We start from the raw sequence: 15,208 nt of genomic DNA, 5'->3' as shown, positions 1-15,208 counted from the left end.
ACCGGGACACATCGCCATCATGTCGGGACAGCAACCCGTGTTCGTCATGAACACCGGTCCAGAGCGACAGACCGGCCGCAAAGCTCAGATCTCCAACATCACCGCCGCGAAAACCGTCGCTGATGTCATTCGAACATGTCTCGGTCCCAAAGCCATGCTCAAGATGATCCTCGATCCCATGGGCGGAATCTTGCTCACCAACGACGGCAACGCCATCTTGCGCGAGGTAGAAGTGGCTCATCCCGCCGCCAAGTCCATGATTGAGCTCAGCCGGACCCAGGACGAAGAAGTCGGTGACGGTACCACCAGTGTCATCATCCTCGCCGGTGAGATCCTCGCCCAATCACTGCCGCAGCTCGAACGAAGCATCCATCCCGTCGTCATCATCTCGGCGTTCAAAAAGGCGCTCGCGAGAGCTCTCGAGATTGTAGAGGAAATCTCGGTGCCCGTCGACGTCACCAACGACAAGGAGATGCTCGCCTTGATCAAGACCTCCATCGGAACCAAGTTCGTCTCGAGATGGTCAGAGCAGATGTGCAAGCTCGCGCTCAAAGCCGTTCGCACCGTCGCCATGGTCGACTCCTCCTCCGGCTCCTCTGCAGGTAGCGATCCGAGCAAGACCGTCGACATCAAGCGCTACGCCCGTGTCGAAAAGGTGCCCGGTGGAACCATCGAGGACTGCCGTGTTCTCGACGGTGTCATGCTCAACAAGGACGTCACCCACCCCAAGATGAGGAGGCGCATCGAGAACCCACGAATCATGCTGCTCGACTGCCCACTCGAGTACAAGAAGGGCGAATCGCAGACCAACATCGAGATCACGCGCGAAGAGGACTGGAACAAGATCCTCGAGATCGAAGAGCAGCAGATCCAGACCATGTGCGAAAAGATTGTCGAATTCAAGCCCGACCTCGTCTTCACCGAAAAGGGCGTCTCGGATCTGGCGCAACACTATCTGCTCAAAGCCAACATCACCTGCATTCGACGTGTGCGCAAGACGGACAACAACAGAATCGCCCGTGCTACCGGTGCCACTATCGTCAACAGGGTCGACGACCTCCGAGATGCCGACGTCGGAACTCGTTGCGGCCTCTTCCACATTGAAAAGCTCGGTGACGAGTACTTTACCTTCCTCGAGGAGTGCAAGCAGCCCAAGGCGTGTACCATTTTGCTTCGCGGGCCGAGCAAGGATATCTTGAACGAGATTGATCGCAATCTGGCCGATGCGATGGCCGTTGCACGCAATGTAGTGTTCAACCCTCTGTTGGCGCCAGGTGGAGGTGCGACGGAGATGGCGATCGCCTACGGCCTGTCCGAGTACGCCAAGGAGCTCGAGGGCGTGGAGGTAGGACCCATCCGTGCAGTCTCGGATGCCATGGAGGTCATCCCGCGCACGCTCATCCAGAACTGCGGTGGAAACGCCATCAAGACCCTCACCACGCTTCGTGCCAAGCACGCCAACGGTGAACACTCGTACGGCGTCGACGGTGAGACCGGCAAGGTGGTGGAGATGAAGGAGTACGGTCTGTACGAGTCTGCCGCCGTCAAGATCCAAACGCTCAAAACCGCCATCGAATCCGCTTCCCTGCTGCTCAGAGTCGACGATGTCGTATCCGCCAAGAGAGGGCGACAGCCGGGAGGTGGAGCCGGTCCAGGTGTCCAGGCTCCCGATGCGGGCATGGGCGAAGACGCAGGTCCGGACATGCCTCAAATGTAGACGTCGGTCCGAAACTGCCGTCAAGCACAACCGCAATCAACTCATTTCCTCACAATGGTATTGATGGTGGGCGTCTGAGTCTGTGTGATAAGTCAAAACGAATGTGTGCATGCGATTGAACGAGCGATTTACATGCGATACGGAAGAGTCGGAAAGCGGGAGCAAGATGACACACGGAGTACGAAGGTCCAGCTTTGACCGGACGCTACGCTTTTGCCATGTCCGCCGACGGTGGCGACGCTGAGCTGATGGCAGCGGAGCCGTTCGAGGCTGGTTGTGCCGCTGGATCCGAGGAAGTGTGGCTTGGGGGTGTGCCCGGCGATGATTTCTCCTTGGTCTGATCCTTGCCCGTGTCCACAAGCTCCTGACCGTCTCTGCCCCTCCAAATGCCATCCCTCTGGTCCACTTTGCCGTACAGCTTGGTGCTCTGGTTTCTCGTCAGCGCTGCCATCCACTCGTCGACGATCTGCTTCGAGTCCACCATGACGTTGATCTCCTGCGAGTGGAACCAACTCTGCGTGTCCTGATTGCCACTTCCCAGCACCGCCACCTGCCCATCAAAGGCGGCAAACTTGACGTGGCAGTTGCGCTGCTTCCTGACAGCGTTGAGCGGGCGCGTCATGTCCTTGCCCGTGTACCAGTATACCTCGAGATACTTTTCGTCACCCTTGCCCTCGCGACGGAGCTGTCGATAGAAGGCCGTGACGACTTGCTCGTTGGTGCCACCCTGGAAAGGCATGGATTCCGACTTGTCGTTGAAGCCCAGATCAAGCCACAACTCGACGGTGACGTGCCTGCGAACCGCGGCGAGGACGGCGGCTTTGATCGGGGAAGCATTGAGGGTGGGAGACTGGATGAAGACGTGCTTCTTGGCGTAGCGGAAGCCAGCGAGCCAGGCAGCGTCCTGTGGGTTGCGAATGTCAGAGTGTCCAGGTGTGCCGTGGGGTCGTCGGTTGACCAGAGCCATGGGCACCGGCTCGTGTGGTTTGTGAAAGACGTAGGGCTGGAAGTCAAGCACAGCGTTGAGGGCGGATAGCTTCTCATCCGACAGCTGCTCGGCTTTGATCTCGCCTTGGACCTTGGAGTTGTTGGCGAAATCGAGCGATTTCGTAATGGCACTCAATCGCTCCGCAGCCGATGATTTCGAGATCTGCGACAGCGTGCGGCGATGCACGCGTCGATAGCCGGCAGACCCAGGCACCGTCTCCTCATCTTTGGGAGGCGTTGTCTCCGCTGTTGCCTCTGATTTTGGTTGAGAGACATGAGTGTTGAGCGCAGGAGCAGCGGCGACCCCGTCGTTGCTGTCTGATGTTGGCTCGAGTGCTTTGCCTGCCGCATCATCGCCCGCCGAAGATGCATCCTTGTTTCCGTCGAGGGCTGCTTCGTCGCCACTGACGCTGTTGAGAAGTGCCTTGGGGCTGGCGGAGCCGTCGTCGATGACCGTGTGGCTGGGAGCGTCGTCGAGACTCTCTTCCTCAGCCTCTATGGACCCTCTTCTGTAGAGCTGCTCGCCGTGATCGTCTTCCGCAACCGCCATGGGCACATTGGCACCCGATGCCAGTGTCGTCTTGGGTCGAGGGTTGCGTCTGACAGCCTCTGCGACGTTCTTTGAGCTGCTCTGACCTAGACCGAACACCTCGAGAGCACCCTCAGCCCAGGCGGGTGGCTTGTGGCCTTCCTTCTTCATCAGCGCTTCGACCATGTCAGCAAAGTGTTTCTTGTGGTGTGGAGTCTGTGGCTGCTCAGCTTTGTCGTGGGACGGCGGCTCGGATTCCGTTCTTTCAGGCTTATTGAGGTTGCTGCTCTGGAAATGGCTGAAACGCTCACCGAGCACCTTATGCGCCCACAGAGCGCCGGCATTGCGAGCGGCTTTCTCGCCATCCACGGGATGTTCGCTCGGTGATACACGAATGGCGGGTGCGGCGCCTTTGGTACCACCGAAACTGTCGCGGCGCATAACCTGGTCGACGACGTCGCCAAAGTGGAAGGACATGGGACTCTGCATACTCCTCTCCTTCTCTACTTCGGTTGCTGTGTCCTCGTCGTGGAGTCGCTGGCGGACGTTGAGTGCGAGCTGCTTGAGCTTCTCTACGGTGAGCGAGGGCAGTGTGCTCTCTTTGCCCGACATGAAGGCGGCGGCAGAGGGTGCCACAGGCGCTGGCGCGGTAAGACATGGGAGCGGAGGCTGTAGTGGATTGCCCCAGCTGATGAGCGCGTGATCGTAGATCGAGTTGACAATGTCGCCCTCGAGTCGGACACATGCTTCGACGTTGGGACGATCCTGGATGTTGTTCGAATTGATGAGAGCTACTTGTCGGTCGACGATGAGGAGCTTGGCGTGGAAGGTGCCCATCAAGGGTCGGTGGTAGTTGAGAATCTCCATGGTGAGATTCGGGATTTCGCTTTCAGTGGGAAGGCCGTTGTCCTTCCACATGCCGGGAGGAACAGGTTTGCGCAGGCGGAAGAGGTCGGCCAGAGTCTGAGGTCCACGGTCCCACATGAGTTTGACGACGACGCGCTCTTCCGCGGTCGGAGGGCCGAGATCGATGTCTGAATCGTCAAGTTCGCCGTTAACCTGGTCATGGTCTTTCTCTGTGCGCTTGACCGAGCCTGGTGCACCTTGCTCCTCGAGCAAGTCGGTCTGCTGCTGAGCCGCTTTCTCCTGCTGAGGTGCTTGGGACGGATTGGCGGCGGGACCGGAATGCCCTTTGCGTCGAGCATCAAGCGCTTGCTGCTTTCGCCTCTTTTCGACTCGCTTGTTGAGTTCGCGGAGCGCTTCGGCGATTCGATCGACGTTCTTGCCGCCTTGCCAGTAATTTGTGAGGAGGATGACCTCTCTGCGCGCAGCGACGATGCAGTCGTAGTAATGGCCGATGATGTCCGGCCCGGTGGAAAAGATGGACAGAGGGGCAATGCCGGTGGTCGCAAGTAGGGGAGGAGAGACGACTCCGGACATCGGGTTGCGGGGGAGGGGTAGAAGGCAGTCGGCGAGGACCATGAGGTAGAGCCGAGAGGGACCGCCTTGGTCGGTGGGTTTGTAGCCGTATCGAAGACGGACACGCTCGAGCTCGTCGTCGTCGGGCTCGCGGTTGCCATGATGGACGGCGCCTTTATCCCAGACCCAATGCTTGCCCCTGCCCTCTTCGAGCTGCTCCTTGATCTTGAAACGAAGGATGCCTCGCTTGGCTGCAGAGGGGACAGGGAAGAGTTGCTTTGCGGCAATCGAGGGAGCCAAGGTTGGATCGGCAGCCAAGGCGGATGTGATCGTGGCTTGTGAGGATTGAGGACGCGCATCTTGAAAGGGTCCGACTTGAGAGCCGGCAGAGAGGTGGGCTTTCTCTTCCGCTTCCTCGCGCACGTGTGAAGAGCCACAGATAGGCATGTTGGCTCGAGTGTTGATGAACGCCGCTTACAAGATGCTGAGCTCTACAGCTCCGGCTGGTGCGGACTCGCTCTACCGTCGAAGTAGATGCCGCTGTGATGGAAGCGACAAGATGAGTGAAGTACCGTGTGCGAGAATGGAAGAACGGAAGGAGTGTGCGCTGCGGGAAAGGCTGCCAGATGACACTCGGAGATGGACGGGGAGAGAGCCGGTTGCAAAGGGTATCAAAGAGGAGGAGTGTAGGATGTCGACAGATAGGAAGCCAGTGGTAACGGTGGTAGAGATGGCAGTGGTGCATGCAAGCTCATTCAGTAGCGATGGCAGAGGCTGTGTGTGCGGCCAAGCCGAATGAAGCTCTGGGAGCAAGGAACTTACTTAGCAGAAGAGGTTGCGCAACGTCACTTTTCGAGAAAGCCAAATACGTCCCGCGCCGTGGGGGAAGCACAGCCGAAGCAGCAGCGCAGGCTCTATTTCACACATATTTCGCGACACACAGGTGGCATGCAGAACAGCTGCGAATGGACCTATGTGGAGTGGATGGCATGGCGTCGTGTTCTTTTCCCCTCAAGCCCACCTTGAATTCTGGCGGGCGGTGCAATTGTCCGAGTGTTCTTCTTCTCGGCAACGACTACGGACCAAAGATCAGCAACAAGACGCAGCATCGAGGGACCAAAGCGTAGCCGAAGCGGATGATGCGACGCCACGTCCATCTGCGATCCCTGATGACGACGATGATCCATTGTGGTGCTGTCCGAATGAGTAAGGGACGGAGGGGCCGTGAAGGTCGACGTCGGCGCTGCCGACACGATGCCGACAGAGCGTGGATAAGAAGGCCAATGCTGCTGCAACCGCATTCGCGAGGAAAGGTGGGAAACCCTGCGTCCAAACCTGGTAGACCAAAAATGCCGAGCAAGAAGGCCAAGGCGAGCGAAAACCAAATTCCAATCCACAGTTGTGCACGACACGAGCGATGACGACTATTGCATTCGAGCCAAGCCATCTTGGCTTGCGAACGTGTTTCGTCGGAAGCAACAGCCGGTGATGCAGCCCTGCCCAGACCGCCTGTACTGTACTCTGTTTGGTTGTTCTACAAGACCGCCCATTGGACAAGTCAGCTTATCAGCAAAGAACGCAGGTGTTGAGCGCTGAAACCGAGCTGCTTGGCTGTACTAGTACAGGAGCACAGTGCGACGAGCCGGCGGCACGCGAACCGATCGATCGACTGAATGCAGAGGCGAGCACCACAGTCGAGGCCCGTAATTCGAGTGGGACTTCTCCGTAAGAGACGTCGTTGCATTGACCCCTTCCTCGGGCGAGCCTAGAATCCTCGGTGGGAGTTCCCTTGCGTCTACCAGACAAACCAAAGCGCTCCCAGACGCCGACGACGCAAGAGAGCGGGACACCGTGTCTGCATGCATTATTCGCCCGATGTCAGACCCTGAATGGTAACACTGAATTTCAAAATCACAGACTACTTGATTCGGAAGTCGGACGCAAGAATGTGTGTGTTGCAGTTGGCTTGCTCGCATGACACACACCGGCAAAGCAGATCGAAAAGCGCTTCTTCCAAAGCCTCAGTATCTCCGTTACTTCACCGACAACATCTTTTATCCTCATCGTCGACAGTAGGATTCGCACGTCATATTAGCAATGGCTGCAGCATTAGACGCGGGGTCAGCGCCCTCCGAAGCGAGCGCTGTCTCTCGATCCGACCCCGCACACATCACCTCCAAGATCAAAGCAGCTTCCTCCCAAGATGTGCCCTTCTGGTCCTTCGAGTTCTTCCCGCCTAAGACAACACAGGGTCTGGCCAACCTCTACAACCGTATCGCTCGTATGCGAGCCAACCTAGATCCGAGCTGGATCCATGTGACATGGGGAGCAGGTGGAACAACCGGCGGCAAGTCGCTCGAGTTGGCCGGTAGGATACAAAAGGGCAAACTCGATCCCGACGTCGAGCTCGTTCAGACCGAGGTCAAGCAGATCCGATCAGGATCAGATCAGCACATAGAAAACGTCAAAGGAGGCGAGGCGTGGGAGGAAAAGAGTGCAGATGCCTGCGATGTCTGCCTGCATCTGACATGTACAAACGTCGAAAAGAGCAGCCTAGATGAGACGCTTGAGACGGCAAAACGCTTGGGCATCAAGAATATCCTCGCGCTCAGAGGCGATCCACCAAGAGGCGAAGAGTACTGGGTCGCAGCAGACGACCGTTTCCAGCACGCCACCGATCTCGTTCGCTACATCCGCGACACCCACGGCGACCACTTTTGCATCGGTGTTGCAGGCTATCCCGAGGGCCACGCTGACTACGTCGATCGAGACGTCAAACGCGATCTCCGGTATCTCAAGACAAAGCAAGATGCCGGAGCACAGTACATCGTCACTCAGCTCTTTTACGATGTCGACCGGTTCCTCGCTTGGTACAAGGAGTGTCGCGATATCGGCATCACCATCCCCATCTTGCCGGGTATCATGCCCATCCAGAATTACTCGAGTTTCCGACGCATGACGAATCTCTGCAAGGTGCAGGTACCACAGCTCGTTCTGGACGCACTCGAGCCTATCAAGAGCGACGATGCCGCCGTGAAAGAGTACGGTGTTTCGCTCAGCATTCACATGGTTGGCCGCATCTTTCTCGAAACCGACGTTCGGGGCTTCCACCTCTGCTCGCTCAACTTGGAAAAGAGCATCGAGCGCATCCTCGAGGGTCTAGGCTGGAAGACAGATCTCGGAGCTCAGCCTGAAGCCGATGCCAGGATGAAAGGCATTCCTTCTCACATTCGTCTCGAGCGAACGAAGAACCAAATGCTATCCGATCGCACCGGTGCCAACACGCCCAAAGATTTCAAAGTGACGACACAGGAAGCGCTCGCACGCACATTGGCGAGGACGTCGAGCTCGTATCAAGTGCCAGAGACAAGCACATGGGACGAATTCCCCAACGGACGATACGGTGATTCTCGCAGTCCCGCTTTCGGTGAAATGGACGGATACGGTGTCAGTCTCAAAGTTCCACCGCAAGACGCACTGCGTATCTGGGGTCATCCGGTCACGCTCTCCGATATCTCCACCATCTTTGCTTCCTACCTCGAGGAGAAGATCTCTTGCATCCCGTGGTGCGACGCACCGCTGATGAACGAGACGCTTCAGATCAGAGATCATCTTCTCTCACTCAACCGGCTAGGGGAAGGCAAGAATGCATCCGGTAAAGGATGGTGGTCGGTGGGATCGCAACCCGCAGTGGACGGAGCACCTTCGACCGACCCCGTCGTGGGGTTCGGTCCACCTGGCGGCTTCATCTTTCAAAAATCGTTCGTCGAGCTATTCATGTCTACGTCGGACAAGGACCAGCTCGTCTCGCGCATCGACGCTCTCGGATCCAAAGCTCAGATCACGTACTTTGCCGGCAATGCTAGAGGCGACTTCCAGTCGAACCTCGGCGATGAAGAGGCCAACACCGTCACCTGGGCGGTCTTCCCGGGCAAGGAGATCGTACAGTCTACCATCATCGAAAGACAGAGTTTCGAAGCTTGGAGGGAGGAAGCGTTTGAAATCTGGGCAGAGTGGTCACTGCTGTTCCCGAAGCAGTCGGCGAGCAGGAGGTTGATCGAGGAGGTCAAGGATGGTAGGTGGTTGGTGACGGTGGTGCATCATGATTACAAGCAGAGCGATGCATTGTGGCAATTTTTGGCGCAGTAGAGATGCGGCGAGGAATTGCATTTTTATTTGCTTAGTTGGATCGTCGGAGTGTGCAACGAGTTGTCCAATTTGAGGTTCGTCAACGGTGCCGATGACAGTGACAATCGTGGTGAGCACCTGCGCAGCCGACATCAAGAGGGGTTTGCAACACTTGCATATCAGTATCGAATTCCGATGGGCGAGAACAGAGGAGGCGAAGGTCTCGACTTACCAAGATCAGTCGTCATTGTTGTGGATACCGAAGTCGTCTCCCAATCGTCGCGACAACATCTATGGAGATCAGCATGTGGTGCATGACGATGGTGATGGTAGTGGTGGTCGAGTGGGCGGTGTCGGTGTCGGTGACACCCGTGACAGTGAGATGCATGATGACCACTGCTTCGATGTTTGCTTTCCGCAGCAGCGGCGATAGTGTCATGCTTGGCGTGGCATCCGGCGCAATTGCCTCCTTTTGTAATCTCCTTCGACAGGACGCCGAGTGCTTTCAGACCTTGAACAATTTCCGCCGCACCCTGCAATGACAGCGTATGCGCCTCACAACCGGCCGTGTGATCTGCAGCAACAGTCTTGGCGGCAGGACCATCCTTCTTGGAATCGGCTTTTTTGTCGTCGGCCTTGTTGTCTTTGGTGTCGGCAGGCTTGGTTTCGGCTTTCTCCTTCTCCTTGCCCTGTCCATTATTGCCAGCTTGTTTGAGAGCTTCTTCCTTCTTTGCGTCCTTCTTTTCATCCTTCTTTTCGTCTTTCTTTTCGTCCTTCTTGCCCTCGTCCTTTTTTTCGTTCTTCTTGCCTTCATCTTTCTTTTCGTCCTTCTTGCCTTCGTCTTTTCCCTTCTGCTCACCCTGCTGCTGTTGCTTGCCTCCATTTCCACCACTGCCCTTTTGCTGAGCTGTGCCCCCTCCCCCAGCATCGACCAACTCCACCTTACCATCTGCATGAACCTTTAAGAAGGGCGCATCGTTCTTTGGCGCTGGTTTGAGCTCGATCTTGTCCGTCTTTGCATCGAACACTACGTACTGCGGACCAGTCGTATCGGTCCCTGCTTTGGCGACGTACTCTTGCCAGAGTTTCGCGCCCGACCATTCCGTACCGGCTTGCTCCCCTTTCTTGTTGTTGTTCTGGTTATTATTGTTGTTGTTGTTGTTGGCGGCGGCGGCGGGTTTTGCATCTTTGTTCTGCTGAGAGGTTTTGCTGTCTCCTTGAGCAGGCTGATCGTCCTTTTTTGCCGGAGGCGTGTTGGCGAGCGAGTGGAGTGGGAGCGAATCCGACTCGGACTCGGAGCGTTTGGCGCAGGCGAGGACGGCCGAGAGCAAAGCGGCTGTTCCGAGAAGTATACCCAGCACCAGACCTGCTAGTGCAGCTGCTGCCATTTTTATGCGGATCGTCAGACGCAAGAACGACTGTAGTGATCATAGCATTGATAGCAGTGCGTGTGATGGTGCGAGGTCAAGGGATGGTCTCGAGAATCTCTTTTTCGACGGCCAAGGGTGTCGCATCCCCTACACAGTCTTTGCTGAGCGCACAAAAGAGTGGAACCACACAATACATCCCAGTAGAAGTTGGACTGCGCAAGGTTCGGCGGATCTGCGCAGAGATGACGAAGACAAAAGCTTATTTCATCGCCATACGTCCGTTGAGCAGCGGAGGGGAACAGTTGCCGCTTAGGCTTCGTGGTGGGGACGCCCAGCTGAGTAGAATCGGGAGAAAGGGTCCCGATCAGGTACAGGAGCTGCGTGAAAGTGGCTGAGAATTTCCCCTTGTGGAACAGGTTGGCGCTGTGGGCGTCGTAAAATCATGCACGGTCGATTACCCCGGCATCAGATCAGCGCTGAAACATGACTTTTAGGGCGTAAATCCAAATTTTGGCTGAAAAGAGAACTCGGTTGCACTCGAGCAAGCGATGGAATTGCCCCGGATTTGGGATTCGGTGTGCGTTTCCCCATCCAACTGCTGTTCGTGGTTCACCGTCGTTGCGACCATCGCCTGCTTGTGCCGAGACCACCATCATAGACCCAAGCATCATCGTCTTTGCACCAACTATCCGTCGTGCCTTTGAATCAACGGAAAAGCCTGTCGCAGTCTTTCGACCCGATATCGTCGGACCCTATCCCATCAAACCAAGACCGGAGTAGGCTCAACGCAAAGCATCCTCATCAACCAAGCCACTCTTTCCCTCGAACTCAGGTGCACGCAATGACTCGAGTATCAGCAGCATCCCTTCTGGCGCTCTCGCTCGCCCTTGTGACACTCTGCAACCCAGCCCTGGCCCAACAAGGTGCACCTCCATACACGACGAACAACGCGCAATCGGCGTGCATTCAATTCGGTTCCTGCAGTACCGCCGGTGGAAATGGAGTGTTGACCGCGACACAGAACGCACCAGTGACCGCTCCTGCTGGAACGCCAGCGCTGGCAACGGCCACTACGCTCGATTCGGCCTTCGTCTCGTCGCTGGCAGCAGCGGGTGCTAGTGCAGCTTACACGGGGGGAGCCAGCAGGGCAGGCGCACTGACGAGCACCAGAACCGTGACCGCCGGCGGCTCAAGCAATACCGGTAGCAGCGGCAGCAGTGGAAGCGGTAGCGGAAGTAGCAGTGGAAGTGGAAGCGGAAGCTCGAATGGTGCAGAGGTGGTGGGAGCGGGTGCACTGGTCAAGGCGATGGTGGCCAGCTCGGCTGCTGTTGTGGGTGCTGTCCTGCTGCTTTGAGCTGTCGTGTCGTTCATCGAGCACGATGAATCTGTGCACACCTTGTCGATGGAGAGGACTGCGCAAGCGTTCCCCTTACAACTTTCGAACCATCCTCTCTCCAACAACTTCGTCTTCCCAAGCACTCGTTCCGATGCGAGGCATCCAGATTCGACCCAATCGAATGGGCCTCGCTTCCGTGACACCCACACGACGCTGTGCTATCTGTTTCCCTACGTATTCCTCCTCATCTCTTAGGTTCTCTCTTTTGCTTGGATTTGCTCGACCCATTTCCATTATTTCGCTCTTCCCTCTGCTCCCTCTATGGGCATGACACTCTTTTGAATACCCATTCACATATTGCGCCTCGCCATTGTGATTGTGTGTGTGACTGTGCCCAAATCAGGTCCTTGAGCTTGGTCAGGAGCGACCAGGATAGGAGTGAGACAAGTTGCCGTAATGATGAGCGACAAGAAGCCCCAAGAAATCGGCAGGTAGAATAGGTAACCGAAAATCAACGCAGGAAAGATGGTCTGGCAGGCAAGGGATATCAGCCTGTAAGTTAGTCCGAACACAATTAGCCTGTCGTCGTTCGGATATGTCGTTCGGATGGTTGCAGGCTCTGTAAATGCACACATAGCCTGACAAAGTTGGCCCAAGTCAGCAGGGTCGAGTCTCTGCCAACCTTGACTACTCCATTGTGTCCACTTCCAAGACGACGACTGATAACGTTTACTCGCTGCTGCCGATCTGGAAGCTCGCACTTTTCACTCGCCAACCAAATCGGTCGGTTGTCAGAACGGCATTGCGGTTCCACTAGTGTAAAGCCATTCGAGGCTGTGCACAAGCGCGCGAGCACAATTTGCACAGCGTGTAAGGTCTCGAAAACGCGGGTCAAAATAACCGGCGGCCCGTGTCAAGCACCTGCAGCATTTGCAGAACAGTGCGTCATCGGACGGCAAGCGCCAAAAACGCGTTCCTGTGACTTTCCTTCTGTTGGTGACTGCTTGCCTCTATCGCCCTCCCTCGTTGGTTTTGCGCGACACTTCGGATCGAAGCCGACATCACATGGGCTTGCGATCAAGCCATCAGTCTCAGTCACAACAATGAACTTGCTAGAGCGTGACGCGAAATGTGATTGTGACCAAGTGAGGAAAAGCCGAACAAAGCGTGGGAATGCACACGATTGCAGCTCTTCGCTGGGAGGTACCCAGCCGAGACAATCGTGCTGACGATCAGCTTGTTCGACCACGTTGCGGAGAGGGTCATCGTCTCGTGCCGAAGCATGTAAGAAAGGGTTTGAGCTCGCCGTTTCTTGAAATCCTACTCGGCACGACAAGGCCGCCGGAGCCAGTCTTGCTGCAAACAATAGAAAATTCAGCTGGCCTGTGCAGTTGGCGTGTCTTGGGGACCCTTTTGTGCTTTGCCGCGGTGTCCACAATTTGCGGCTGTTGCTCCACCAGTTGTTCTTGACACGCTGAAGGAACGTGCGGATTCCGAGTGTGAGGCTGAATCACCAAGCCTTGCTGCTGACCTGGCTTGTGCTTCAACCGTCGGCTGGCGTTCTTCCTCTGCAGATCGTGGAAGCGCAGTGAATGAGCATCGTAGTCCCTCCAGATCGCCCACAATGCTGAAACCTGCTGCCTCGCCGCTTGGACGAGCCCCATATATAGTGACTTCTTGAAGCCTTTCCTTCTTCGATCCCTCATCCTCCTTGTGGTCCATTCCCTCCCGCATCAACCACAACTTCCGTCACAGATATGTCTCTCAGCAAGCACGTCGACCCCGAGGAGCTCATCGAGCAGGCTGCCGACCACCCCATCCTCAGCCTCCTCGAGCACCCTGCCGGCAAGCGCGCCCATGCTTACCACTCTGGAGCCCACGCAGGCCGCTACGTCACCGAACCCATCCCCAAATACAAGATCCCTCAAAAGGGCACAAACGCCGATGCCACCTACCAGCTTCTCAACTCGGACCTCAGCCTCGATGGTAAGCCCACCCTTAACTTGGCCTCCTTCGTCCATACCTGGATGCCCGAACAGGCCACCAAGCTCATGACCGAGACCATGATGATCAACATGTGCGATCAGGACGAGTACCCGGCTACGATGGCAATCCACGCGCGCTGCGTCTCGATGCTCGCCGACCTCTGGAAGGCTCCCACCGAGAAGGACGAGAACGGAAAGCGAAAGCCCGCCATGGGTGTCGCTACCACCGGCTCTTCCGAGGCCATCATGCTCGCTTGTCTCGCTGCCAAGAAGCGCTGGCAGCACAGGATGAAGGCCCAGGGCAAGTCGTTCAAGGAGCCCGGTCCCAACATGGTCTTTGGATCCAACGCTCAGGTCGCTATCGAGAAGTTCGCCCGTTACTTTGACGTTGAGGAGCGCCTCGTCCCCGTCAGCCACGAATCTCGCTACTGCCTCGACATCAACAAGGCTATCGACATGGTTGACGAAAACACCATCTGCGTCGTCGTCATCCTCGGTTCCACCTACACCGGTCACTATGAAGACGTCGAGGGCATGAGCAAGTTGCTCGACGAGTACGAGAAGAAGACGGGCATCTCGATCCCCATCCACGTCGACGGAGCTTCGGGTGCCATGGTCGCCCCCTTTGCCACTCCCGACCTCAAGTGGGGCTTCGAGATCCCCCGCGTCGCCAGTATCAACACCTCGGGCCACAAGTTCGGCATGGTCTACCCTGGTCTCGGATGGGTGCTGTTCAGGGACAACGAGCAGGTGCCCAAAGAGCTCGTGTTCGAACTGCACTACCTGGGCTCGGTCGAGTACTCTTTCGGTCTCAACTTCTCCCGCCCTGCGCACCCGGTCATCGGTCAGCTGTTCAACTTCATCAACCTCGGTTTCGACGGATACCGCCGCGTGATGCAGTCCGACCTGCAGAACGCACGACTGCTCTCTCGCGCTCTCGAGAACTCGGGACTGTACGAAGTGCTCTCCGAGATCCACAAGCCCATCGAGGCATCCACCGCTGCCACCTCGGCTGCCGTCGGCGCCACCGAGCTCATCAAGGAAGCCGGTGCCAAGCTCGCCGGCTCCTCCGACAAACACCACAGCCACCGTCGCGAGACGCTCAACGAACACTCTGCCGAGATGTACCGCCCAGGACTGCCCGTCGTCTCGTTCCGATGGTCCGAGTCCTTCCGCTCGCGCAACCCGCAGCTCGAGCAGCGATGGATGCAGACGCTCCTGCGTGCCAAGGGATGGATCGTGCCCAACTACAACCTCTCGCCCGATCTGGAGGATATCGACATCCTGCGTGTCGTCGTCAGGGAGAACCTGAGCGAGAGCATGATCGAACAGCTCGTCTACGACATCATCACCATCACAGAGAGTCTGGAGAAGGAAGGTAAGGACGGTGGGTACAGGCATCTCGCAGAGGTGACGAGCAAGCACCACGAGGAGACGACCGGTGGTAAGGATGGAAAGAACAGTACCGGTCATCACAATGCGGCTCATGATAAGCACAGGGGCGGATTGCCAAAGGGCAGCGGTGTCGAGGCTGTCGGATATGCCAAGCAGTGTTGATCGCATGTCGTCGTCTGCGGAACGAAAACGTGTTCTGTCACTTGTTGTTTCGAGCTCGCTTGTGACCTTGGAATACAAGAATCTCTCGTCATGCCAGGTCGGCTGAAGCGTGCGTGCAACTCCATAGGAAAGCTTGTCTTGGAGCCCGTACGAACTCAATTCAAAAAAAAGAGTGTATAT

At 56.7% G+C, this 15,208-nt stretch overlaps 8 protein-coding genes across 8 annotated transcripts in view; 3 read left to right on the top strand and 5 right to left on the bottom strand.

The window, feature by feature from the left end:
• Positions 1–19: 19 nt before the first annotated feature.
• On the top strand, positions 20–1,717 carry PHSY_001836 (hypothetical protein; the record flags this gene model as incomplete). The annotated part of the gene is made up of 1 exon (XM_012332462.1): positions 20–1,717. The coding sequence occupies one exon, from the start codon at positions 20–22 to the stop codon at positions 1,715–1,717; it is 1,698 nt and encodes a 565-aa protein (XP_012187852.1).
• A 205-nt stretch (positions 1,718–1,922) lies between these two features.
• PHSY_001835 (hypothetical protein) lies at positions 1,923–5,099 on the bottom strand (the record flags this gene model as incomplete). The annotated part of the gene is made up of 1 exon (XM_012332461.1): positions 1,923–5,099. The coding sequence occupies one exon, from the start codon at positions 5,097–5,099 to the stop codon at positions 1,923–1,925; it is 3,177 nt and encodes a 1,058-aa protein (XP_012187851.1).
• Positions 5,100–5,623: 524 nt separating this feature from the next.
• Positions 5,624–5,953, bottom strand: PHSY_001834 (hypothetical protein; the record flags this gene model as incomplete). Its single annotated transcript, XM_012332460.1, has 1 exon — positions 5,624–5,953. One exon carries the CDS (start codon positions 5,951–5,953, stop codon positions 5,624–5,626), a length of 330 nt encoding a protein of 109 aa, XP_012187850.1.
• A 796-nt stretch (positions 5,954–6,749) lies between these two features.
• PHSY_001833 (methylenetetrahydrofolate reductase) lies at positions 6,750–8,801 on the top strand (the record flags this gene model as incomplete). The annotated part of the gene is made up of 1 exon (XM_012332459.1): positions 6,750–8,801. One exon carries the CDS (start codon positions 6,750–6,752, stop codon positions 8,799–8,801), a length of 2,052 nt encoding a protein of 683 aa, XP_012187849.1.
• A 158-nt stretch (positions 8,802–8,959) lies between these two features.
• Positions 8,960–10,168, bottom strand: PHSY_001832 (hypothetical protein; the record flags this gene model as incomplete). Its single annotated transcript, XM_012332458.1, has 1 exon — positions 8,960–10,168. One exon carries the CDS (start codon positions 10,166–10,168, stop codon positions 8,960–8,962), a length of 1,209 nt encoding a protein of 402 aa, XP_012187848.1.
• Positions 10,169–11,579: 1,411 nt separating this feature from the next.
• On the bottom strand, positions 11,580–11,780 carry PHSY_001831 (hypothetical protein; the record flags this gene model as incomplete). Its single annotated transcript, XM_012332457.1, has 1 exon — positions 11,580–11,780. The coding sequence occupies one exon, from the start codon at positions 11,778–11,780 to the stop codon at positions 11,580–11,582; it is 201 nt and encodes a 66-aa protein (XP_012187847.1).
• A 1,463-nt stretch (positions 11,781–13,243) lies between these two features.
• PHSY_001830 (glutamate decarboxylase) lies at positions 13,244–15,028 on the top strand (the record flags this gene model as incomplete). Its single annotated transcript, XM_012332456.1, has 1 exon — positions 13,244–15,028. The coding sequence occupies one exon, from the start codon at positions 13,244–13,246 to the stop codon at positions 15,026–15,028; it is 1,785 nt and encodes a 594-aa protein (XP_012187846.1).
• An 88-nt stretch (positions 15,029–15,116) lies between these two features.
• The window catches only part of PHSY_001829 (hypothetical protein), a gene marked incomplete at both ends in the record, with an annotated part of 2,883 nt that continues 2,791 nt past the window's right edge, over positions 15,117–15,208 (bottom strand). Inside the window, one exon of the mRNA XM_012332455.1 lies at positions 15,117–15,182. Coding sequence (XP_012187845.1) covers positions 15,117–15,182 — 66 coding nt within the window. The remainder of the gene's footprint in view (positions 15,183–15,208) is intronic.

This window comes from Pseudozyma hubeiensis, assembly GCF_000403515.1.
Source record: "Pseudozyma hubeiensis SY62 DNA, scaffold: PHS20, whole genome shotgun sequence".
In the NCBI taxonomy this organism is placed as follows: domain Eukaryota; kingdom Fungi; phylum Basidiomycota; class Ustilaginomycetes; order Ustilaginales; family Ustilaginaceae; genus Pseudozyma; species Pseudozyma hubeiensis.
The sequence above is the reverse complement of the archived record's forward strand: the minus strand, read 5'-3'. Positions and strand labels throughout refer to the sequence as shown.